This window comes from Lepisosteus oculatus, chromosome 15 (assembly GCF_040954835.1).
Source record: "Lepisosteus oculatus isolate fLepOcu1 chromosome 15, fLepOcu1.hap2, whole genome shotgun sequence".
Taxonomy (NCBI): Eukaryota; Metazoa; Chordata; class Actinopteri; order Semionotiformes; family Lepisosteidae; genus Lepisosteus; species Lepisosteus oculatus.
In genome coordinates, this window is record NC_090710.1 from 24,566,370 (window position 1) to 24,592,414 (window position 26,045).

The following is a 26,045-nucleotide window of genomic DNA, read 5'->3' on the forward strand; positions in this document are numbered from 1 at the left end:
GGAGGGCCCTGTAATTATTTACTTCTCAACATTCTTGTAAGTATTATTATTTACTTACATTCTTCTAAGTGTGCTTAAAATGTTTTAGAAGAAATCTCTGTAAATTACTGTAATTTTAAATTATTATCTTTATGTTACTAACTTAGCCTGTAAATTACATCTAAATGATGATCTTTCCTCAGAAAAGCCTTCTATCATCAGAAAGCTTGTTATTTCTGGAGAGGGAAGCACAGGGTGGGACTGCACTTTACCGCAGGCCTTGCAGTCACTGGGACCTAGACAGCATGTTACAGCGAGAAGGGAGTACCTGGAGAAATCCCTTGCAAACAACATGCAAAAACTAGCGCTGTAGTCTGGGACTGAACACTAGACACTGGCACTGAAACACTGTCCCACTCTTCAGTAAAACTCACCATTATTAAAACAAAGTCCCCTTTGAAATGCATGTCGGGATCATGACCACCCAAATACAGTATTTCTCAGATTGACCCAGTTATATCTATTTTTTTAAATCAAGTGACTACTGTTGTGCTTCTTCAATGAATTCGCTGTGGAGGAGGTGCCCCTAGATCCTGAGTCTGAACATTACCAGCTATACTTGAAAACAAATTTAGAAAGCCATTTGCTCGGGATATCCAGTTTTGATTTACAGCACTTGCCTGTAAATTCAATCTGCTGATTAAACCACAATCGTTTCTAAACCTTTTAAATTTTGTGGTATCTTAGTTACCGAAAACATTATCCTGTGTATCATGACAAGAAGTCAATAAATGTAACTTGGCTTGTTTCCAAAGAAATGTCATTCTTCCTAGATGGTACTCAGAGTAAGTTAGTAAAGAACTATACAAAAAATAATTCAATGTTAATTTTAACATTGTTTTTTGTTCTGCAAGAAAATTGATGGAATAGAGCTTCGCTTATTCAGTTTTTAAAAACATTCTTAGTACTACACTACCACCAGTTTCTTGGGAAAAGAGCAATTTTTTACAAATGCCAACAGGAAATAGTCTTTCTTAGTGAGTGGTGTTACCACTAACGTTAGTATTTGTTTCTTAGTGATTTTGTTTGCTTTATGGCTCCAACGTTACAAGATTTTATTTTATTACTGTGTGGCATAAATAATAGGTAAGGCAATTTTGCTCAATGAGTTCTTGCCTTATGGTGTTGATAAAATCTTAATGGTACCAAGGTTCAAGCATTGGTTACAGTACAAGGTTACAATCCTTAAAGTACAAGCTACAAAACATACATGAGTTTAGTGAGGAAGTGTAGGCCTTCAGTTAGTGACAGGAAACTTGATAAACAAGACTTGTGAATTTTATACAGATAGCTCAATGTATAAACACTTTGTTTCTTTCTAATATATATATAAAATTACAAATTATATAATAGACATGAAACCCTGTTAAAGCAGAAAGATTTTGTATATACATTTTGATTTTGTTTAACTTTTCTGCCAAACAGAATCTGGATTAAGTTATGGAATGTTATTGTTTAGTTACCGCTTTGGTGAATTATGTTGGCAGAATTTGTTTTTGTAAGAGAGAGTTCACTTAGCAATTTGTATATGAGCAAACTCATATATAGTACATTGCAAAACTGTATCAGAAAGAAAACATTGCAAGAGCTAATTGTAGACACGAAAGACCTTCTATTCCAATCCTACTTAATATCTTAAATAATTCTCTTTGAAGTAGAATCTGTTGAGCTATACACTACAGATCTCTTTCAGCATAAAAATCTTCTTTGCACGTTCTGCTACAGTGCATAGACGAGGACAAATAATTGAAACAATATGCCAAACTTGTAACCCTGCACTGCTACTCATGACAGTTCATGAGGGTGTAGTGAGCAAAGATATTGACATGCAATGACTTTCTATGAAGGCATGCAACAACTTATTACACATGAATATGTAGAAGTATACAGAGAGGCACTTAACACATAATATATAATGTTTTTGTTTACACTCTAATGCCTGTCTGAACAAAATATATGCATACTGTATCTTAAAACTTTCACATTGGTGGGTTAATTACAAAACTTATCTAGGGACAACACATCATGTAAAGCCATAAGATGACTCAAGACTCATTGTAGTGAAATTGAAATTCCAGCAGTCTTCTATTACCACAATTACTATTTTGTGCACCTAAAGAACTCATTGACAGTGGTTGTGCTAATTTGAATCTGTCCAAATCCTAACTGCTGTATATTCTTTTACACAAATCTTAACTGCATTAGGGCCATTCTTCCAGCTTTTCACTTCCTCTCAGTCTTGCTAACTGCAATCTGTGATTTTTTTTATTACATATGGATGCGCACTGTCTGTAACATGTGTACCTTGTTGTTTTTACAGCAGAGTTGTAGTACTGCAACTATTTTATTAAGTGCATCATGGAGAAGGGCTGTGTTGCGAGGGGGTGGGAGGGCCTGGTAGTGGCAGTCAGAGGTGCAGGGGGGAGAGGCCCCCTCTCACTGTGATTTGACCCGGGACCCACACATCAAAAAGATGACAGAAACAAGATTTATCACCAAACAAATATATGTAGTAAACTGGAGACAAACAGATTTGTAAATTGCACAAATATTTTATATACAAGTATTAAAATATTTCTCATATGTATATTTAAAAATATATCAATAACACTAAAAACTCTTTAGAACAGTTTATGAATAAAAGTAAGTCATATGATAGGGGTGAAGGAGAGTAAAAGTTGAAGAGAGAGAAGCACACACTCTAATCCTTGTCAACAGAAGTATTCTGATAGATTGGCAACAATAAAGTAAATGAAGGTATTTTTACCTTAACTTTGGCATCGGATCATGATGAGGACGTCTCTATTGCTCATTCTATCTATTTTCTTGCATACCACAGACATTAGAGTAGTGTTTGTGCAAGTGTGACAGTATAGCGGTTAGTTATTCGCCATCAGAAACATAGTTTCTATTTATATTGCAATGAAACACAGTATAGAGGGTGTGTGTGTTCTTATAAAGGGAGGTTAAATTAACTAAATAAGAATTACCAATCAAATCAGGTTATTGATTAAATATTATAAATAAAAATATTAATAAAAGTAACAATTATACACCCTAATTATACAATATGCATCCAGAGCTTAATATGGCATATGTTTTCAATGTTTTTCTGGCACATGTGGTAAAAAAGCAACAATCAGACAGAAAGCTTAAAAAGAAATATTTATGTACAATAAGATATAATGACAGAGTCCTTTCCCAACAGACACAGATAATCCAGAACTCTACCTGGCAACTGAAGCATAGAAAGAGGGAATGATTTCTTTTAGCCTGCTAGATAGGAAAATAGTATTTCCAAAAATACAACAGTACATTACTTAAAGTTTGGAGTGTAGTATTTTTAGTGCTTAAATTACAAAGATGGGTTCCGGGTACTTGGACTGTCCAAAGAGGTACTCCCTTGCAGTTTCTCCTTTGTCATTTCTCTCCTTTTTCTCAAACGGTTTCTGTGTTTTCTTTTCATCCTGTCTTCTCCATAAATCCTCGGAGGATTGTGACTTAATAATGTATCTGCAATTTCATTTTGTTTCAATGTACTGCTACCACCACCATGTGTGACAGAGGGGATGGTGTTGATTATGTGATGCCCTGTGTTGGGTTTGTGTTTTGCATTTAGATGGAAATGTTCTAATTTTGTCTTGGCTGACCACAACCTCTTTGGCCACGTGTTTGCAGAATCATTTATATTATTTACCCAATTTCCTCCTCACCTGTGTGTTTGGTTCGAAGGGACAGTTTGAGCTAGAGTCTGGGTACATGATTCTTAGTGATATTCATTATCCTTTTTTGTTACCTTCTTCTGTGCCTGTCTACAGCTTTCTCCTCAAGCTGCTTTGAAAGCTGGGTTCTTTAATCTTTGCATACCGACAGAGGCTGATAAATTAATTGTATAATTTGTCAAAGTACACCTAAACTAATTTAGGTTTATCACAACAAAGGGGGTGCATACTTCTGCTATCAGCATAATTTAGTTTTTATTTTGTTTTACAGTTTTTTGCCGACATTCAGCAGCACTTGTGGAAATTGTTTTAGATGTTGTCCTGACCGAAGAGTTAATGACAAGCGGAATTATGCAAAAATTTAAAATACTGAATGCCAAGTATTGGATATATCGGTACAATCAAGTCTCACCAAAATGTGTCAGCGAAATGAGTATTTTTTGCCCTAGTGCAAGAAGGGTAACCCACAACATGTGCTTCAAGGGCATGCCACGAGAAACACTACAAACAAAATGAAAAGTGATGCATAGAATTGAGTGTTTGTGTTGAAATCTTCCCCTGTATCTGTATAGTAGACATACTGTATTAAGACACAAGCATATTAGACACAAGCATATTAAAGCACATATAAGACACCATATTTTGCAATACAATTACATACACTTCAGCATGACATATGCACCAGTGTCCCGAGTGGTCATAGCTACCTTGTGTCAAGAGCAGCTGTGCAGCAGGAATACCGGGAAACATGTTTGAAGACAGTGTCATAAATAGCACACAGAAAAACACCTTCCTGCTTGATGATCTGCTACACAAGCTAGGAGACAGGAAACATCCCTCACCTTAAGGAGGTAATACATTTGCGAAGACAGAATTGGCCTATCCAGCTTTCTTGGGTACAGTTCCCTTGCAAAATCTTTTTGATCTATAACACATTACCTAAAGCTGTATGACTAATTTGTTTTTGTTTATACAAAATCATCTAGAACTGAAAAACCAACTAGAATATTCAAATACAGAAACAAGAAAAGTTACCACATAGAATTATGTATTAATATAGATGAGTCACATAAGGACTCATCCCCTTTAAGGAAGTAACTCTATTTTGTACTTGGACTTGTTTTTATAAAATTAACTGAGGTTTTATCTGTTTTGGATCTGTAACTTAACTTTGGATTAACTTTAGTTAAATATTTCTCAGAATCTGCACTGGTTCCCACACAATTAGATTTTCTGAATCAGGAAAAATACTATGAGAAAATACTTATGAGCACGTTACTCCACAAAAGACACCCACAACCACATGGGCTATATTCTGTATGTCTTGAGCTCCATAACATGCAAGGAGGCAGCAAATGGCATGCATTTACATTCTAAAACAGGTTTTGTGAAATGTGTATTGGTTATCACAATAGAAAAAAATGGGAGTGACATACAATATATCTACAAATATTTTGGAGTTTTTTTCATTGCTTCCCTGGAGAAATGAGGGTTGACTAAATAAAGTCAAAACACACACCCAGTATTGCAACTCTACTGGCAAAGTTTTGATATATTGAGCTTCTATCACATTTAGATATGCATATAATTCTACATATGTTATAATTACAGTGGCATTTATCTTTTGAGTTATGTTAATATATTAATATATACTGTATTAATAAAGTGTATAGTAGTCTATAGTGATAAAGAATTAATATTATTGTTGTGTCCCACAAATCCTTCTGCACATTCCAAAGTTTTCAACAGTACTGTGAATTACTCCTCACACAAAATCCAAGTAGCCATAAAGTGGGCAATATTATCTATTTGGATATAGTTTTGTTTATTATACTAACTAGTAAAAATACATAGTTTGTTCCGGAACATGTTTTTAATCACAAGGATCTTGTATAAAAGGGTTTTATTAACCTATAATGACCCGGGATATGACAAAATATTTGAAATACTAGCTTTCTTAGTGTTTTTCATAAAACTAACCACCTTAGATCACATTTATTGTGGTAGTACAGCATATGAAATAATATTTTTCTAGAATAATTGCTTAACTCAATGACAAGAGATGAAAATTACATCTTTCTGTAGTAATACTGGTTATTATCCAAAGAGTACATAGTTATTATGTACATTATGCTTTAGCTGAAATAATACATGACCACATCTTCAGAATAAGAGCTGAAATAGGCTTGTGGTCTACAAAATATTCCATTCCGCTCATTATTTACTATCTACTTATTAAAACATATTTGAACATAGCAAGATTCCATGTGTTTTAAAGTAGGATATTAGTTTTAACAGGAATAATAATAGGAAATTAGAATCTCTACTTGACTTAAAGCCCATAGTTCTGAAAAGAAAATGGATTTTACATGCTAGTTCTTATACAGGCAAAGCAAAGGGCTATTACTGAACAGACTAGTTTTCTTCACCCTTTCTGAAGTTTTTTTTTAATTTAAAAACATATTTTTGATTTAGAATAGATTATCACAAACTCCTTATTGGACTGTGTAAGTGTGACAGAAGTCATTTAAAACAGGCTTGTTAGCTCATTCAGTTTGCCATGTGTCAGGCAAACTAGATGAGCTAACCTGGGCACATACGTTTTGTTTCCAAATGATATAACCTTAAGGAAAACCTTATGTCAATACTATTGGTTCCTATTGGTATACTATTGGTTTCTGGAGGGTTTTGTCACAGGGCAGAAGAGGAGTACCATAATAAAGGTGCAACCTACTGCCTTTAGTCGTAGAGATAGTAGCTTTGGGTCCTGTGAGTGCACAATATTACTAGACAGGTAGAATTTTAGTGTTTTCACAATGAAATAATATGCACCTGCTGTATCGATTTAGGCTGTTTCTTTACATTTATGTCCATAGAAACCCATACCCCCCAAAATATTTATTTTGAATACATTTGTTGGCTATGATTTTTTTAATTGAAAGATATTGATTCTTGATTTTGAATCTTGATGATTTCCTACCTGATAGCAGATACTTTAAATATCAGAATAGTCTAACAGCAGGGGATATTTCTTTAGACAAAATGATAGTGGGCCATCAGAATATCAAGTTGCTGGGTGTTCTACCCCCCCTCCCCCCAATTCACCTGAGCATAAGTATTTGAACAAATTAACTCAAAGTTAACTAAAGTAGTATAAAACCATTAACTGCATCAAGCCTGTGACACACCTCATTAACATCTCTTTATTTGTTTTTTTGAGTTGCTTTTGCCAAACTTTTCATGCAGCAATTTTCAGTTTCTGTTTCTTTATGAGGGTTTCTGACTTCAGTCTCTATTTTTAGCAACTGTAATGCATTCTCCATTGATCGACTTAGCCATTAGGAGACTTTCCATTTTTTTCATCTGATGAATTTCTTGGTTGCATTGGCAGTAAGTTCTGGGTCATTGTCTTGCTGCATGATGAAGTGTGGGCCAATGATTCTGGAGGCATTTGCTTGTACATAGGCAGACAAGAGTTTTCTGCACACTTCTGAATATTCTGCTGTCAAACTCTTCTGCTAACAGGAAATTGTGATACCTCAATCAGGAGATCAGTATGGTTATGGCTATTAGAGGTGAAATGGGAAACTGTGGGTTTGGTGAGATCTTTGATCCTCACAGCCCTGACAATTTCCCTGAAAAGATCCTAGTCTCAGTCTCCTTCTTGTCTTAACAATGTATATGGCTGGGTATTTTCTGCAAGAGGTGCAGTAAGTAAGGCTGCTGGAAATACATGATGTCAACTGAATAATCCAGAATTGTCCAGAGGGGCCTTGAATGTGTGTGGTATTGGATATGTATTTACAGGTGATGTAGGGTGTTCTGTTGCAGGGGAAAGTGCCTGATGTGGTTGATTGCGCTGTGCAGTCAAGGGACAGTTGCATGCTGAGATGATGGGGCATCCAAGCAACTCCCCCAGGGGGCAAACCTTCTCATCGTTAACCATACTCAGGTTTCTCAATTTTACCTTCTTCCAAAAATCCACAAACCCAACACCCCTGGACGCCCCATCATCTCAGCATGCAACTGCCAAATATCTGATTTTACTTTTGTTCTGCATCTTTTAGTGGGGAAACTTTTAATCATAATGGATATTGATTTGCCACCTCTCAAAATGTCATGAAATTGTACTTTCCTATGGCTTCTAATACTTTGGGTGGTATGCTCTTCAGTCTGCCACTACGTCCAGGTTAACTGTACTCCTCTAAAGGGCGATGGTAAAAACACTGGCCTTTTGTGAAGCTACCACTCTGCAGTTCATGGAAGCTAATGTGCCCTTGCTGCCTTCTGCATCCATCAGTGAGAATGTGGATGGAAAATCAGAAAAATCCTAATAGTAGACCATGCTCATATGGACTTTCCACTTGTCAACATTTATTTTTCAGGTGTGCACCAAACATAAAAAAACTTTACATAACACCTCCCCTCTGTTTATGCACAGTGACTAATCATACTGAACAAAGAAGCTTCCTGGAATACAAACAATTGTAATTTCATTCAGGCATGTACAGTATTTAACATTTCAAGCTCTAGTTAACTGGAATGCAATATTTCAGAATTTATTACTGTATTTTCTCCCCAATAATTCCATTGAAATGTTTTAGAAGATGAACATTTATACACATTAACGTAGAACCCAGATCAATGATGCTGTATGAATTACAGTATGTTTTTCAATAATTCTTGCACTTCAGAATTGATCTGTGAAAGGCCACAGTGCCCTTAAGTATGTTAAATACAATTGACAATTCTTCTTTACTATACCTTCCTATCTCATTTTAATCACACTGAAAACAGCTGATGCATATAAGTAACAAAAAAGTTAAATCATTGGTTAAATCATTGGTTGTATTTTTCACCCTCCTAATTTAAAATAAGCAGTTATTAACTTCCTTGGTTTACCCGCTGAACTGCATTTTTGAGAAAGAGGTCCTGTGAAACCTTTGCTCTGACACATCTCAAAGCCATTCAAGGTCTGACATGTGGTGAACCACAAAGTGTGCTACAGGGAGCTGGCATTGATTGGAGTGTGTGATGTGTCTCTTGCAAATATCTATCAATACCAAAAGTCTAGATTCTAGCCTCAACCTGTCCTGGTGGATCTCAATCAATTGTGCATTGTTGCATGGGGAATTATGGGTCATGGTCAGCTAATAGGATAGCCCATATTTGAATCAGCAAAACTAGTGGTGCAGGAATAATACAGGGGCCCTGAATTCAGTATTTTAGCATGGTCTATAGTCTATAGGGAAATCTGTACAGATGTTTACAGAGGACTGTATTTAACCTTGTAGTCTTTTTTCACAAACTTTGTCTTTATCAACATCAACAATAAAGAAATAACAATAAAAATGGTAGTCTAGTAATATATCTTCATAATGTCTTTCAGGTATTTTACAAAAGATTTGACAAATACAAGATTTGATGTATTTGTCATCTTACACTTAGGATATGCTGTTCCTTTAACTGCTATTTATATAGCAGTGGTAGTATTGTTGTTGCTTATTCAGTGCTCATTAGCTGTATGCTTCTGCCTCTTTTTAGGCAAAATCATTTAAAAGCTTCTTTGTAATGAGATTTAATATTTAATATACTTGATTACATAATTAAATGTAATTTAGTACATTATACATACAATATATGTATATTATGTACATACTATTGTGAGGAGTTTATTATAAAGTAGATTTAGAAACTGAATCTCCGAAAAACATAAACCGCAGGCTACTTTTCTCACGAATGTATTGCTTTGATTGATCTATGCACTTTCCAATGTTAATATTTGATTGGCACTAAAGGTATTTGACATTTTGTTATTCACAAATGGCTCTGCATCTGATTCATTTGGCTTTCATGTTGTATGTTTTTTCCTTTGGACCAGAATTTTCAAATACATGCTCCAGTGTCATGTCCAGGCTAAATACTAATCTAGGCTTGAACAATGAAGAGGGTCCCATCCTGTATGTAAAGTGCTCTAGGATGCATTGGGATAAAAAAGCACTATATACTGTAGATGCAGTAATTAATTAAATTGACATCTTTTATATTCAGAAACTAAAACACAACACCTATCAAATTACTATCTACAGCTGAATGAGGTTTCTCACACTGGATATGGCTATATTTAAAAATCTCAGAAATCAGCGTGGTGGTTTAGGAATTATTCCACAAATGTTTTCTGTTTAAATGCATTTCCTGTGTAGAATGCCATGTCCTTTGAATGACTCATTTTAAATACTGGCTTATGAACAGATCAGAAAAGATTGTCACTAAACCTGTGTCAATTGGATTACCAATTGGATTACCTCGAAACATTCTTACAACATAGACATAAATGAAGTAAACGGGCAGTGTACCAGTCCCTTTTTAATGTTTCTTTTATGAATCATTTTCTGTGGCTGATTAGTCACAGCCACACAGCCAGACTGAGAAACTAACCTGCTGGTTAGCTCTTATTTGCATCAATCCTCCTGAACAACGTATAACTATAGTTCATTATTCAGCATGAAAAGAGCAACGTACTGTAAATGATCCACTTGTTTCCATTTCAGGATGTACAGTAACTTAGTTAATTAAATCAGTATTGAAAATTTGTATTTTACAAAAACAAATAAAACAAGCACTTACTGATTACTTTCTGCCTCACAGCAATTCAAAAATTGTTCTGGCTCAAGGCACCAGAAATCTACTAATGAACTGCTGAATGTTAAATCATTTTTTCACTGATTTTAATCTGTTGCTAAGAGTTGAAAATATTATATATTTGTGCAAGGTTGGATTTAAAGGGTTGAAGGATGTTCTCTCCACAAACAATTTACAAGAGCTAATGCAATTTAAAAATACAATAAACCTTCTCCTTCATAAATCTTTCTAACTTTTAACAGCATTGTGCTTCAAATTGAACTGTGCTTCAGTTCAATGCTTGTTTTGATTCACTTTGCATATACTGTATCACCTCAATATAGGTCACCATGGACCACAGGATTATATGTATGTTGTGATTTACAATATACAGGTTGTGTGAGGGTATAAGACCTGTACTACCAGAATCCTGTAATCTTGCACACCTGCAATGAAATGAAAGAAACACGTAAAAAATATATAACCTTTGTCATTGTTTAGAAAACAGTAAATCAGGTTCCATTTGAACTGGAAGAATGAGAAGCTTGGGACTTTGTTTAGTTAGCCCTGATAGTAGCTGTGATCCTTATACAAAAATGCGTGACCTTTGGTAATTTATGAGCATTACCCTTCTCATGAAAGAAATAAATAGTTCTTTAATAGTTTAGCATTGTACAGATCCATAGTATTACATACTGTGAAAACTGTTATATAAAAAAGTTTAGTATTGTATAAGACTGTTATGTAGTATAAGGTTCTTAAGGCAACTTGTCTGAAGTCCTTGTCTGAACGTGTTTACTTAAATTATTTAAACGTATGACTGAAACATAACAGGCAATGATAGCTAGCACATATATCAAATTACTTTTGTATTGTCTCGTTTATTTTCCTTTATAATTTCCAAGAACTAACATGGTGCATATTGCATAACACTTAACACTTCTCAATATACTGTAACGCAACGGGGGCTCAGGCGGGCGCCCTTGCCGCATTAGGTCGGCCCCTGCACCGTCCGGGGCTCGAACCCGGGACTTCCGCGTCTCTCTGCAGCGACCTAGCCCAGTGAGCCAAAGAGAGATCTCTCCACAGCCAAGTAGCTGTGGTCCTGCTATCACAGGGAAGGGCGGTGACGTCACCCGCTCTGGTACGCCGGCTCTTACACAGCGCCTGTCGGCCGTAAGCGTTACAATACTTTGAATTATTCGTATCCAAAAATACTTAAGATTACACGACAAATTCAAGTACGGATATAAAAAAACACTGTTGTGGTTAGAAAGTGAATGATGTTAGAAACGGTTCAGAATTAAATGTTAAATTAAAAGCCATACACTAAAACACCCACCTGCTGTCCCGTCATTCTATTTGTTTTTACACACCTCTTAAATCCGTGTTCTACGTCATAAATCAGCGACGGGCACAATGAAATGATACATGAACAGTCTGCACTTCACCGTGTTAAATGTGCAATGGGAGAAACAGGAGATTTTCATAATTGTGTCTTTTAGTATTAAACTAGTAAAGTCAAAGTTGTAACGCGGCTCTAAACACTTAAATTAATACCTTAGTCTGTCGCTGTGGATTTTTAACTTTAATAATCAATATGTCATTTCTCGTTGATTCAATAATAATGTTCACTTCTCAGGTACTTGGCTACATACTATGTATGCTGAAGAGCATCACACAGAGACTTAAGTGAAACACATTTCTAAAGCATGTAATTTTAGTGCTCATATCCATTTGAAACTTAAAGTCGGTTGGCGATGTTGTGAAGGGACTCACGTGTTTTTGTTTTTGCAAATGGATTTATATATATTGTTCAGTAACTATTAGAATAAAAAATAAAGGTGTAGACTTATTGTACTTTTAATAAGACTGTTTTATTAAACATCTATTACGAATGTAACCTTAAAGCGGGACATCTCTGCTGAATTTAAACGGTGTTGCGCATTTCTTAATTGTAGACGGTAGAATTTGTGTTTTGCTGGTACCTGAATTTATGTGGTCCATTTCAATACCTCTTTTTCTTTACAGGTCCTGTTTTTTGGGTTCGGGTGGCTTTTCTTTATGAGGCAGCTATTCAAGGACTATGAGGTAAATGCGATAAAAACAACAATCAACAATATAGACATTCACGCCCCGAAAATTTTCAATTTAAATGAAATTGTAAACGTAGGGGCAACTGGACATAGTCGTTGATCGTGCGATTATCGTTTAGTCAACAAAAATTAAAATATGCAGCACCTAAACGGCGCATCATCTTCAATTTTTTTATTTCCTCAGGTTCGTCAGTATGTTGTTCAAGTCGTCTTTTCTGTGACCTTTGCATTCTCCTGCACAATGTTCGAACTCATTATCTTTGAGATACTGGGTGTGTTAAGCACCACGTAAGTACCTGGTCACTACTTTTTATGGGGCTGTTTTCCACTCCCAGAGAGACAAGATACAGTACAAGGAAACTGTGGATCTTCGAATTGGCCTTTTATTAGTTCTGGTTTGGTTGCACAGGAAGGAACGATAGGGAATCCCGTATTCCTGAAACTCATCGGTAGCAACGAAAATGCTGATATTAACAATCCCTGTACAATACTTGAACAGTTTGACAAAAAAAGACAAACATATCTAATGAAAATAAGTATTAAAATGCCTCTTGCAAGACAAGAATGCTTGAAACATCTTTAATCTTTTGCCATTTAACTTTTGTTTTCTCAGTTCTAGGTATTTTCACTGGAAGTTGAATCTGTATGTTATTTTGTTGGTCCTAATATTCGTGGTGCCATTCTACATTGGATACTTCGTGGTTAGCAACATTAGATTGTGTGAGTTTCAGATTGACTTTTGTTGGTGATTAATTTTGTTTTTTGCTTTTTTAAGTAGTATCACATCTACCAACCTATACCCATCTACCAACATGCAATTTCCCTCACAGGATCAATAAAATATCTATCTATACAACTTGTAATTTCAAATACTTGAACATTGCTTGACTGTTAAATTGGCCCCAACAGGCAGAGCATTTTTATACATTTTCTTTATAAAACGTATTATACTCTATTCTGTAAGTGTATACTGTATATTACACCTTATTTATTTTATAGTTTCTGTTCATGATGCTGTCTTTGGCAGTGCTGTCTGTAAGCTCTTGTAAACCTGGAACACAAAGCACCTTTCTTATTGTTTGGCAGCACTGTTTTGTTTTTGCCTCACTAAAAAAAAAATTAAAATTCCTTTTTTTTTATTTAGTGCAGCGGCAGAAGCTGCTCTTTGCCTGTGTAGTGTGGTTTACCTTCATGTATTTCTTCTGGAAGCTTGGAGACCCCTTTCCCATTCTTAGTCCAAAGCATGGTAAGTTTGAAAAACTGTGAGACACATACACGTGTAAAGATATTTTTATGAATTTATTAGTCTTAAAGAAAGGACTTTCATTTTATTTTGCTTATAGATTTATTACTTATTTTCCAAAGCCATTCAGTTTTACAGTTGACATTTTTCATGTTAGAGCATGTATTTTTTCTGCACTGTTGACAGACAGTAAGGGCTGAGCACAGAAATATCTAATGTTTACTGTCTGCCTGGGACCAAGCCCATACTTGTTAGGGTACCTGGGAGCATGTGAAAATGAAATGATCAAGTCCTCCTTGAAATCCTAAACTTGATGATATTGTTTTTCACTCTAGATGGTGTGAAAATATAGTACACAGTTTTAGAGCAGAAATAGTAGTTGCATTGTATCATTCTTTGATCATTTTATATGTGAAAATGTATTAAGGCCATCTGGGATTTTTTTTTGGACACTGAATAAAATTCAATGTATGCATTATATGCAATGTATTGGTGACTGCAGTACCAGCACCTTGCAGCAGGGGGCAACAGAAGGTTAATGTACTGAATGTGGGTATTCTTCAGCCTTGTTAAATTAACAATACAGGTGTCTACATACAGGCATTTTTTATAGTGCTGCAAAACATTAATCTTAAAGGTCTAAATGGCATACACTACTTTTTATTTAAATATTCCTATATCCTAATTACTTTTTCTACATCTTTGCCCACTTCCACACTTAGTAGGATATAACACAAAATTTAAAAAGTAAGGTATATATGCTATTTATTTAAAGATTTAGATCACAAGATTTTTAAACAATAGCGAGAGGATTCATTTTTACAAGCTGAGCTCACCTAGAGTTGACACACAAAGTATTGCAATAACATTTGAGGGTGTGATTGAAGCAGGTTTCAATGCTGATCCAGTCTGAATTCAGTAAAGCAGTTTCCAGAACAGAAGCAGTTTGATTTGTGAGAACAAAATGTCTGTCTTGTGGCTATCTTTGTTTTTGTAAGAACAGCAGTGCATCAGTTAGTGGTGTGCTTATTAGAATGATGTTTACCACATTTGGAATTAGTTACTGAGAGAGGTTTTTCTAAACAGCTGGAGTTAGAGTTACAGGCTGAATATCAACAAGAATGAAAAAGAAATAGCAGGCAGCTATTTTAAATGCCGAAATCTCATAATACTGTACATGCATTCACCCTGTTGCTAGACTCTGCTGTTAAATTTGATTATTTCTTAAATAGGACTAATTTATGCACTGGGCCATACAGTATTTCTCAAAATTATCTTGTATGACCTGTTGCAGGCATAAGGTTATTTTCTCCACGTAAATTTGAAAAAAACAATTTTTTGATTAAATCTGCTAAGTTTCGGTTGAACCAGTGTAGCAGTTTATAAGATGATGATTTTAAAAGGGCTCTTGAAAAATGTGTTGATTCTTGATTGTCATTTATGCAGTACTCATAGTTTGCATTACAAATTCATTAGCTTCTCTCTCCCGGTATACCTGCCTAGTGTGAAGTTGCTCAGCCACCTGGTTTTTTAAATCAAGTATTTTTAAAAGTGCAAAAAAGGCACATGAAAAGTTTCACTATGTTATTCTGACTAGCAATTACTTTGTGTTCCCAAATGAGCTTCCTCTCTGTCACTTACAGGTAGTTGTATGATTGAAATGCATTGCACATAAATATAGTAGTTGTTTTAGCCTGTTCATGTACATAATAAATAATTGTTTTTGTTTGAAAAGATTTGGTTTATTATTTGATGGAGAAATATACCTATTGAAACACAAAAGAATTTTCAATCCTGGTGAAAGAGAAGAATGCTCAAAGTATAAAGAGATCCTGCAGGCTTCATTACAGGAGAACGCCAGTGTAATCACAGTTTTATACAGGAAGTTTTCTCTGAAGTTCCTCTTCACATGTGTGGATCATTTGTTTTCTGTTTCAGGAATCCTGTCCATAGAGCAACTGATAAGCCGTGTTGGGGTCATTGGCGTAACACTGATGGCACTGCTTTCTGGTTTTGGTGCTGTTAACTGCCCTTATACTTACATGTCATACTTCTTAAGGTGAGCCTTTTTTGCACAAGGTGTGTTTTTGTTTTTGGAGCATTTTTGGTTGGATATGTCTTTGTTTGTGGACACTGTTTTTGCTGATAGCTTTAGTTTTCAACAGGAAGTTTTCCCTGAAGTTTCTCTTCAGATTCAGTCCTGAGGAGATTAATAATTTTACTGTGCAGGCCTAAATTATTTCTTCAGCATGCTGCACTTGAATACCTCAATGCCCATGCATTCAGTTCCTTCAGTGGCACACTGCAGTTCAGTATGTATGTGTACATTTCTGGACATGTAATCGTGTTCTCATGCTGCCTTACCATTGATAAAATCAAGCAGAATTAAATTTTACTTTTACAGGAATGTTACAGACAGTGACATACTGGCTTTGGAGAGGAGGCTTCTTCAGACTATGGACATGATTGTCAGCAAAAAGAAAAGGCAAGTAGTGCGAAAACAACGTGTTTTGTTTGAGGTTTCTTTGATGTAATCTTTGGCTGACAGTAAAATGACATTTTCACTTCTGTGGTTTGCAGGTCACAGAAGAACTAAGCATAAATATTAAATCCTTAATCTTTTCAGAAAGTTTATTTCGAATTTTACAGGTTGTTTTCTATTAAGATCAATGTTATCAAATTATTCAGGAAGTACTTTTAAAGGTTTATGTTTATTATATTAAATGGAACTTATTGATAAATGTACTTTGTCCTGAATACTCTTTATATTTGAGAGGAACTGTTTTCTTAATCTTATGTAAAACAGAATTGCTATGACACGAAGGATGATGTACCAGCGTGGAGAAGACCACAACAAACAGACAGGCTTTTGGGGCATGATAAAAAGTGTCACATCAACACCTCCAGGCACTGAGAATATCCTTTCTGAATCTTTTCTGTTGTTTAGTGTAATGCATAACATATAGTCCTCTTTAACCACGATCAAAGTTCCTCAAGTCTCAGTCTTTTCCTTAGCAGATTATCTTGGGGAAAAAAAAACATACTGAATCTCTTGGATGTCTGAGATATGAGTACACCAAGAATTCGGGTCCTTGTAACAATTTATCGTGACAGTTAGTCGAGATGTAACTTTTGTAAAACCATGACCCATGGCCTCCAAAATTCACTTATTATAAAAAGATAAATACATTCAGTATATAAATACAGGTAATAATACATTATTTTTGCATGCCATCTGTCTAACGGAGCTCATTAGAAACCTTCGTAAAAAGTTTAAAAAGACCAACAGTGATGAGTTTGATGTTTGGAAGGCAATAAATAAGTCAAAAGTACTATGTCAGTTGTAAATTGTGTGTAGTATCTTGAAAATAATAGGTATGAAAGGATTAGAAGACTTGAAAATATTTGGATAATCGTCATTATCAGGATTCTAATCACAAAGATTTTAGGTGCAGTCGTATGTAACTGGAAGTTTAGTTTCAGTTGAAACTGCAGTCACATGATCCATGTCAGAACTGCATTCAGTGCATATGTATCGAAATAGATCTGTTTGATTGCCTAAATATACATTTATATTTAAAATGATATTTTCTACTTTTATTGTATTTTAGTGCCAAGCAATTGAATTCTACAATCCTTTAATGGTTGTAATCCATTAAAAAAATAAATTAAATTAAAAAAATCTGATGTGATGCTTTTGCAAATGATTTGTGACTGGGAATGAACTCTTGGAACATTTCTCTGTTTTTAAGGAATTTTGAGCATGTGAGTTAAAATGCATCTTTTGCTGAATAGATGAAGCAGTGTAATTCTCAGTTTGACAGAAAACCAAGGGGTCTGCTCTGTCAAACAATTGTTCAAGGCTACGAGTGTGCTGTGTACCCCCCTGTCTTTGCCTTTAAGTTATGATTCAAATCCTTTACTGTGCCTCAGACCTGTCACTGATTCAGCAGGAGGTGGATGCACTGGAGGAGCTCAGTCGACAGCTTTTTTTGGAAACAGTTGAATTGCAGGCCACCAAGGTAATTCTCACCCATTCTAAAAAGATATACTCATGCCTCACATTAATACATTGTGGATATTAACAAAGGGACTGGGACAAAGGAATTTACAAATGTTTTCTAGTCAATTCAAAAGTGGAATAAGCATGTACCTACCAAAATGTAGCAATCTTTTTTTGGTAACCTAAAATGGCAAGCTATAACCACTAGATTTTGAAATATAAGTGATGTGGTTAGAAAGTCCTGCCCACTTTATAACGTTGAAGAAAGTTAGTCACAGCAAGACATGAAGTGTGGCCTTGAATTTATTTAATTAGGGAACTTATAGTGACACTGTGATCTATAATATATAATTGGAAACAGTTTTGCCAAAATTGACCAGCTTCTATTTAGGTACGTGAGAAGAAAGGTTGTTTACAAGCTAACGATTGGCACCCAAACATTGATCAAGTTTTGTCTGGTGTTTATACTTGGAAAGCAACATGTGCAGCATATTTGTTATTTAGAAGTGTGTCTTTATATTACTGTGACTTATTACAAATGTATCTTAAAATGTTAACTAATGTTGATTCATTAAAACCTGTTCAAGGTAATTATTTTTGTGTTTTGCCCCTAGGAAAGGATAGAATACTCTAAAACATTTCAGGGAAAATACTTCAACTTCTTAGGCTACTTCTTCTCTATCTACTGTGTTTGGAAAATCTTCATGGTAAGGATCTCTTAATTCCTCTGTTGTTTCTTCTAATTGTTTGATAGATATGTTTTGAATTTCATATTTTCATACCTTGAATGTTTCTGCCAAGGAGATAAAAGAAAGGCTCAAATTAAGAAAGGATTTTGATTTTTCTGGGCATGATGTTATCCTATACATGATTGTGTGACTGCAATTGTATTGGTTTGTTTTCAGGCTACCATCAACATTGTTTTTGACCGTGTTGGAAAGACGGACCCAGTGACAAGAGGAATTGAGATCACAGTCAATTACCTAGGCATTCAGTTTGATGTAAGCAGAAGCAAATGATCTGTAGGTGGGAAAAGACTGTGAACTTACAGTACATCTTGATCACTGCCATCAGTGACATCTTTTCAAAAAATGTTTGATCATTCTCAAGACATTGAACAGAACCTATAATGGAAATGCAGGGGCTATTTAATATTCATTGGAATGACAGCTACCTATTTTGTTTTTTGCCAGTTCTTTCTACCCTTTAAAGTTTTGCTTTTTTCTGCAGGTAAAATTTTGGTCTCAGCACATATCCTTCATTCTCGTTGGTATCATCATTGTGACCTCCATCAGAGGCTTATTAATAACACTTACTAAGGTATGTGATCAGTGTTTTAAAAAAAAGTCTGAATGAGGTAATTGAATCAGATAAAAATGTGTTATAGTACAATGCAGAGGATCACCTTTTATTTTATGCCTCCTATCAAAGGATAGCTGTGTTGTTGTTTTTTTGCCACATAAACAGAGGAATAATTATTATGCAGTATCCTTTTACACTCACTCACAAGTTTTGGCAACCATCATTCCTGGTCGTTATTCAGTAATTTAGTTTAATTAGAATTTGGTTAGTGTCACCAGTACTAATGTCAACAATGCTATAGGTGTCTAAATACATATATTGTTCAAATAATTAATTTTTAATAAGTAAATAACTTATTTGTGTAAGTTATTTGCTTTGTCTTGCAAGTGTTCGTGGAATACTGTACACTTCATTATTATTTACTCGTACTAGAGAAAAAGTTGCAGTTTCTACTTTTTAGTATAACTGAATTTTAATGTCATTTGAATTTCACTGCAACTAGTTGGTGAGGTTCCCTCAACCTCTCCAGTGATTTTGAAGGTTTAAGATTGTGTTTAGGTCTTATGTTTAGGTTATGACTGTCCTTGACAAAGATCTGTAAAAATATTATAATATTATGAATAAGTATATTTATGATTTTAAAAATATATAATGTCGTTTTTCCAGTCTTGTGTATGCATCCTCTGTTTTCTTTGTGCTTACTCCTCAGTTCTTCTATGCAATTTCAAGCAGTAAATCCTCGAATGTCATAGTACTGGTTCTTGCACAAATCATGGTAAGGTAGCCTTTTTAATATTATTTTGTTTTTATTAAAAGTTAATTTGACCTTATTAATAATTTAGACTTTTACTGGGAATAAACATAAATTAAATCGAATTGTAATTAAGGCATACAAATATAGTTTTACGTTTTAGAATGTTGAACAAGTTTCTCTTAGAATATATCATTTTGTTTATGGACAACAGATTTTCTAATTGTATTTATTAAATGGTAGTTGAAAGGGTGTAGAGACAAAATGAATGTCCGATGCTAGTGGTTGACTTGACCTGCTTGTATTTCATTTGAAGGGGATGTATTTTGTCTCATCTGTTCTGCTGATGCGCATGAGCATGCCCTTGGAGTACCGGACTATTGTGACAGAGGTGCTGGGAGAGCTGCAGTTCAATTTTTATCATCGTTGGTTTGATGTGATTTTCCTGGTCAGTGCTCTCTCCAGTATCTTGTTTCTCTATCTAGCGCACAAGCAAGCACCTGAAAAACACATGACCATGTGATACATTGTGGACGTTGAAATGGAGCACATCACTGGGGACTGAGACACAAACTCGCTTTTTATGTATATATGAATGTGCGTGTACGTTCTAAATGTCATCAAGCAGGACTGAGCAATCTGGCCTTCTGTGACTAAAATGTTCCTGAATCAGGAATGGATGTTAAGTATCAAATATCAGGAGTTTTATTTCATTTTTTGGTAAGGAGATGTGTAATACACTGAAAAGCTTTTAATACTGCATTAATGTTTAAAGTGTTTCTTTTTTGGGTATCACAGAATAAAATGAGTAATGCTCTTAAGTCTGGCCAGTTTTAATGTTAAAACAGTATCTGCTTGAGTCAATATCATTCAGTCATCCACCCAAACATCCCACCTTTTCTCTGTTTCTAGATTTTAATAACATGCATGAAAATGTTGCCTACGGGAAATTGGCTAAAATTTGTATTGTTGATGTTTACAGCACACTACATGCATTGACTTTTATTTTATTATAGAAAAGACTTATATTGCTATATTAATATTAGCATAGTAGAGTCAAAAGTGTTAAAGATAGTGGCAAACCACAATCCAGGAGATGTTATATAGTTATCTTTAAATATTCAATTTCAAAACCTATAGGACAGTTTTATTTTGACATTTTGCTGCAAGTAGATGATGTGCTCGGTGAAATATTTAAATAATATGCATAATATGTTTGAAATAAAACTACCAACAGCTCTCACTTGAGAGTATATTGACCAAACACATAGCTTGCTGCCGTGAGTACACAGACAGAAATGGCGAGGGGAAACTACAAGCCCATTATTATACCTAATGTGGGAACAGGTTTGGGCAAAGAGTATAAAACAGTTAAAATTATAGAGAAGGCCAAACATTTCCGACTGGAGGCTGGTAGACATAAGAGGAAAGTCCACTCTGGAAAGAACCTGTAAGCATGAGAAATAAGATTGAGAAAAAGATGGAGTGTCTTATATCTTTGGAGAGGAAATGCACAACTCTGACATGATGCTGGAACAGACTGTGGGCTTAACATATGACACAAATGGTAAATATTGTATTTTAGTAGACTTTGAAAAGTGAGCATGGAGATGAACTGCCTGAAATTTTCTGGCAAACAGAAGAAGACAGGTTTGTGTTTTCATGATTCATCTAGTTCTGCTGAATAACTGGTACCTTTTATGAATAGATGAGCAACTGTTTTGAAAGGTTTTCTTTGTGTATAGCCTACCTCGCCTTTAAGATGGCACCAATTACCCTGTTTTTTTGGATATCATTTTTCAAGAATGCATGTGGATTGGTACTACTGTATATGAGCTACATGGACAGTAGGTTTTCAAGTTACAGAACATTTGTCTGTTGAATGTTTGCTTTTCAATGTGCATTTTTTATTTTCAACTTGAGAGTTCCTCATTGGCAGTATTTTGATATTGGAAAATTATAGAAATCTGCATGACTTGCAACATGGTAGAGTTAGTTATTATTAGGGTTTTAACATGTGTGGGACTATTGTGACGGAGGAGATAAGGCCTCGATACTAGTAAGTGGCTTTTTCCACTTAGAGTATTTGCAAATGACACCATCATCATAGCCACTATGGCTGCCTGCACTATCTAGTTATTTTGCTAGCTGACAATAGTGACTGGGCAAAATACCAGCAACATGCAGTTCAAGTCGAGATCTTTCATATTCATCAAAGGAAATGTAGTCAGTAAGAAGCCTTACATTAAATGTGAGGCTCTACCAATGGTTTAAAAGAAGTCTGTGAAGATGGCTAAGCACATTGCAGAACGGAGATCTGTGTAGAACATTGAGACTGTGTAAGGACTGAAGAATACTGCAGAAGATAATCATTAATGAGCAATAAGGGCCTGTGTCATTAATAGTGGGCTCATTTGTGGTTGACTAGTTTTGCATGAATTTAATTTTAAGCTGATTTTATTCTATACAATCTGCTAGTAATTACCTAAACATGTATACAGTATATACATAGGTACTTCAGGGTTTGACAAGCTGGTTGCAACACACCTTTCAGCATTTTTATAGTTTGAGAGTTGATTTCTATTCAGCTGTAATGGATTAATAAAGGAATTCTCAATTTTATGACACTGTGACCAGCTGTGGCAAAGCAGATGCCTTCCAAATCAGCTAGTCACCACTAGAGGGCACATTAAGGTAAAGAATTGGGTGTGGTAAATCTTTAACAGCCATGTGGGAATGAATGATAAAATCATTACTGACAGCTGCTTCCACAGACAGGAGGAACTAAGATTATCACATGCATGTGTCTTCGTTCGTCTCAGAACCTCACCCAGCTTTAAGGCTAAGACTAAGGCATACATTTCCTTTTCTCTCCCAGAACTGAAAACTCTAGCCTTTTCTGCAATCTATTTCTGTTTCCAAAGGACTAAAGTATCCACAGGAATACCCCCTCACTCACCCTTCGAGCTCGTGAGCTCGAGATCTCAACCCGAGCCAGTGACCACTGCAGGTGTCATTTTAAGATCCACACAATTACATAGCTCTCTACAAATATTATGTTGAAATGGCATAATGCACAAGTAAGACTTCATTAAGATTAGTACGTTTCATTTTATTTTAGTATTCCAGAAAAAAGGCATTGCTGCTTTAAAGAATGGTGAGTGTGTTCATTTTTATAGGAATGTCCTGTATTGACAGTTTAAGAGAAGAAAGCTTTTATTATGATCATGATCAGACACTTGACTCAGGCATTTAAAATCCTCAAAGGTTTTGACAATGTCAGACCAATGGATTTTTTTAAAGTTCAACAAACCAGAAGACAATAGTGGAATCTAAGGGGATGTACATTTAAACTGAAAATAGGAAGCATTTCTTTGCATTTATTTTCTCTGTTGGTCAGAAACAAGCTACAGCATGTTTAAAAACTGATAGACTGGTTTCTTAAAACAAATGCTGGATGAGAGCAGCAGACAAAATAGCAGCCACTGGCCGATGTAGTGCCCAAAACTATGTAAGGTGGAAAAATATTGAACAGCTTAGTGGTACATTTTTGGGCAAAGAAAAAGAAATATTTTGATAGGGGACAGCCTTCCATGTTAGCTATTATTCCATTGTACTGAAAAACATTGAATACATTTCTTTAAATGTCAAAGGAAAATATTAATGTGAAGTATTTATTGAAAGTTTGAGTACAGGCCAACTCTAAACTGTTTATTCTTCGGGGTGCAAATAAGGAGTAAATGTATTTTAAAAGATATTGAGAGCTTCTGAATGGATCATCGAGCATAGGTTCAAAATGATGGCTGCATTCAATAGGTCAGAGATGACTGGTTTGAATCTTGGCTATAGCTCTGGCCTAATATGAATGTATGAATACTGAATTGTGGCACAATATCGGTAGAGAGTTACTGGGATTGTATACTTTTAACTTGACCATGAAATACTTTTTGTGCAACAATGACATTTGAGACTCGTCAGAAACCTGCTAACTTATGTCTCTCCTCACTTTGATGTTCCAACTCTGCCATCGACACAGTGATCTCATAATTAGAGACAGCAGTCAGTAGCATGGCGGTGCATGTCTTGCAGGATGCATTTTTTCCTTTTTATCTCTTCTCTGTACATTTTCCAGAATGCAGTGTTGAGCCAAACTAATTGAAAACTGGTTATTATTTACTGGGACGTGAGCAGCAAAATAACATCTTAGACATGCATGTCCTTGAGGGCGCTTGTGCACAACAAACTTTATCTTGATTGGAATCTAGACAATTTTTAGTGGACATTTTGCAAGAAAGAAACACAGCTCATAATGTTGTTATAAAGCAACAAGTGTCCAGTGATATATCTTATATTTAATGTATGCATTTAAAAATGTTTGGAGTGTAATATAAAATAAATGGTAAATAAAGTTGCTGATTTTATGGAAAAACATCATGACTTCCTTTGAACTATTATAATTCACCGAGTACTAAGTACATTTAATTTTGATGACAAATGAATAAGCTGATTGTTATAAAATAGAATTACTCAGATGTAATATCCACTCAGTTTCCAGAAACAAGTCAGCACTCACCAGCATTATAAAAATCTTTTTTTCTGTTACTTAAAATACATTCTGCTCTTTGTCCAGTCTTAAACTAAGTCTGTCATATTTAGAGCTAGTAATTTATTTGCCCATTAACCTTCTACTGTATGTGTGCTATCATAAAGCAGACATTTGCACTTTCTCAAAGTACAAGGATCAGTGATAAGTGAATTTGAAAGCCTTTTCTATTAAGGTAATGGTTATTCTTCATTTTCAGGGGCAATTGAAAAACATGGAAAAATGCTGGATTTAGTTTAAAGTTAGGAAAATTAAAGAGTGGAATGGAGCAAAAAGCTTTGGACGTGTGTGGAAAAGTACAGGTGCCAATGCAAATTCCTGAGAAGTGTCCTCAGAATAATTAACATCAAACAGCTCTGGAGTGTTTACTGACTACAGAAGACTTGACAGAATAGTATTTTTACTTAATGTGGCATATTATAATGTTCCCAAAGAAATAAGTTAGTATTTTGTTAACATTTAAATAATACATTTTATTTTTTAATACATTTTATTTTTTAAATGCTATGTCATATTTTAATTAACATTTCCAAAGAACTGAGTGCATGTACAGTACTTCTAAAAAGGATGAATTAGCCCATTAATTCAGGTCTTGGTGTAAAAACCCAATAAGATCCATTTCATGTTGGCATAATAGTCATTAGGATGTTTATATTTACTGCAGATGATTAGAAGAAATTGTACTAAAGGGCATTATAGAGTTTTAGAAGAAAAAACACATTCATACTATTTCCTGATACATTTCTTAGCACTATTGTTTTGTTTTATTTCTATAACACATTTCTGTCGTGTCTCTATAGTTGGGGAAACAGGATGTGGTTTGGTCAATTGCGTGAAACATTTTTGTTATTAAATGGGCTGAGAACAGACTGACACTTGACCTCATTTGCTGTTATATGCATGGTGTGTAATTTAGAACTGAAAATAGCAAATTTCAAATTAACCAAATAATTTACATTACACTGAAATCATCTAGATACCATGCATTCTGTGTACCATGCACAATTAAACATTTCATATGGAATGGACATTGTCTTCAATCATTTCTCTCTGGAAAACGCTAAGGCAATAAAATTCTAGTCACTACAGTTATTGCAAAGACTTACATAAGTAGACGTAAGAAGATGTAAGTTGCAAGGAAAGTTTTATAGGATTGCACAGTTATGCTCTATTCTGCTACCAAATCATCTTCCAATTGTTGGGTGAGTCATGTAGAAATCTTCCCAAAGTATTTAATTTGTGTTTGTTTGGATATAGTGACATAGAGAGGTACAGTATAAGGGCCTAACAATGTTTTGGCATTAAGTCAGAACAGGTCTCTAATACTCAACACTATTTTTTCTTCAGAAGGAGATCTCTGTCTCTTGATTAGAATTTAACCAGACTACTGAACTAATATATTTTAAATAAGTGTTGAAATGTGCTTGATGTATAATCTTTTTTTTTCTGGGGGGAGGGGGGTCTGTGTTCTGTGTTTACTGTCTTCTTTACATGTAGGTTGACTTTATTGGTGTGTCCAGTATATGCAGATACAGGTGAGAAAATACTGAACCTGAAATATGGAAAACATTTCAGTGGAGCTCTTGGGCTGTAATCTAAAAATTACAGTATGTGGCAACACAGATATCTGGAGTATTTTTAAAATATTACCACTAATGATATCAA

At 34.9% G+C, this 26,045-nt stretch overlaps 1 protein-coding gene across 1 annotated transcript; it reads left to right on the plus strand.

Moving 5' to 3' along the window:
* Window positions 1-11,799: 11,799 nt before the first annotated feature.
* si:ch73-390b10.2 (Golgi pH regulator) lies at window positions 11,800-20,598 on the plus strand. Its single transcript, XM_069178914.1, has 14 exons — window positions 11,800-12,024; window positions 12,414-12,473; window positions 12,663-12,766; window positions 13,092-13,198; window positions 13,623-13,724; window positions 15,660-15,780; window positions 16,126-16,206; window positions 16,528-16,639; window positions 17,657-17,743; window positions 18,339-18,431; window positions 18,630-18,725; window positions 18,955-19,044; window positions 19,736-19,801; window positions 20,094-20,598. Exons 1-14 carry the CDS (start codon window positions 11,983-11,985, stop codon window positions 20,298-20,300), a joined length of 1,368 nt encoding a protein of 455 aa, XP_069035015.1. The 5' UTR covers window positions 11,800-11,982; the 3' UTR covers window positions 20,301-20,598.
* The last annotated feature ends 5,447 nt before the right edge of the window (window positions 20,599-26,045 follow it).

What these genes read in the sequence shown, in the direction of transcription:
- si:ch73-390b10.2 (XM_069178914.1), top strand. Translation starts at nt 11,983, where the DNA reads ATGTCATTTCTCGTTGATTCAATAATAATGTTCACTTCTCAG. An exon ending in GTGTTTGGAAAATCTTCATG is followed by an intron (nt 18,432 to 18,629) that starts GTAAGGATCTCT and finishes GTTTGTTTTCAG; the next exon opens with GCTACCATCAACATTGTTTT. An exon ending in ACCTAGGCATTCAGTTTGAT is followed by an intron (nt 18,726 to 18,954) that starts GTAAGCAGAAGC and finishes TTTTTTCTGCAG; the next exon opens with GTAAAATTTTGGTCTCAGCA.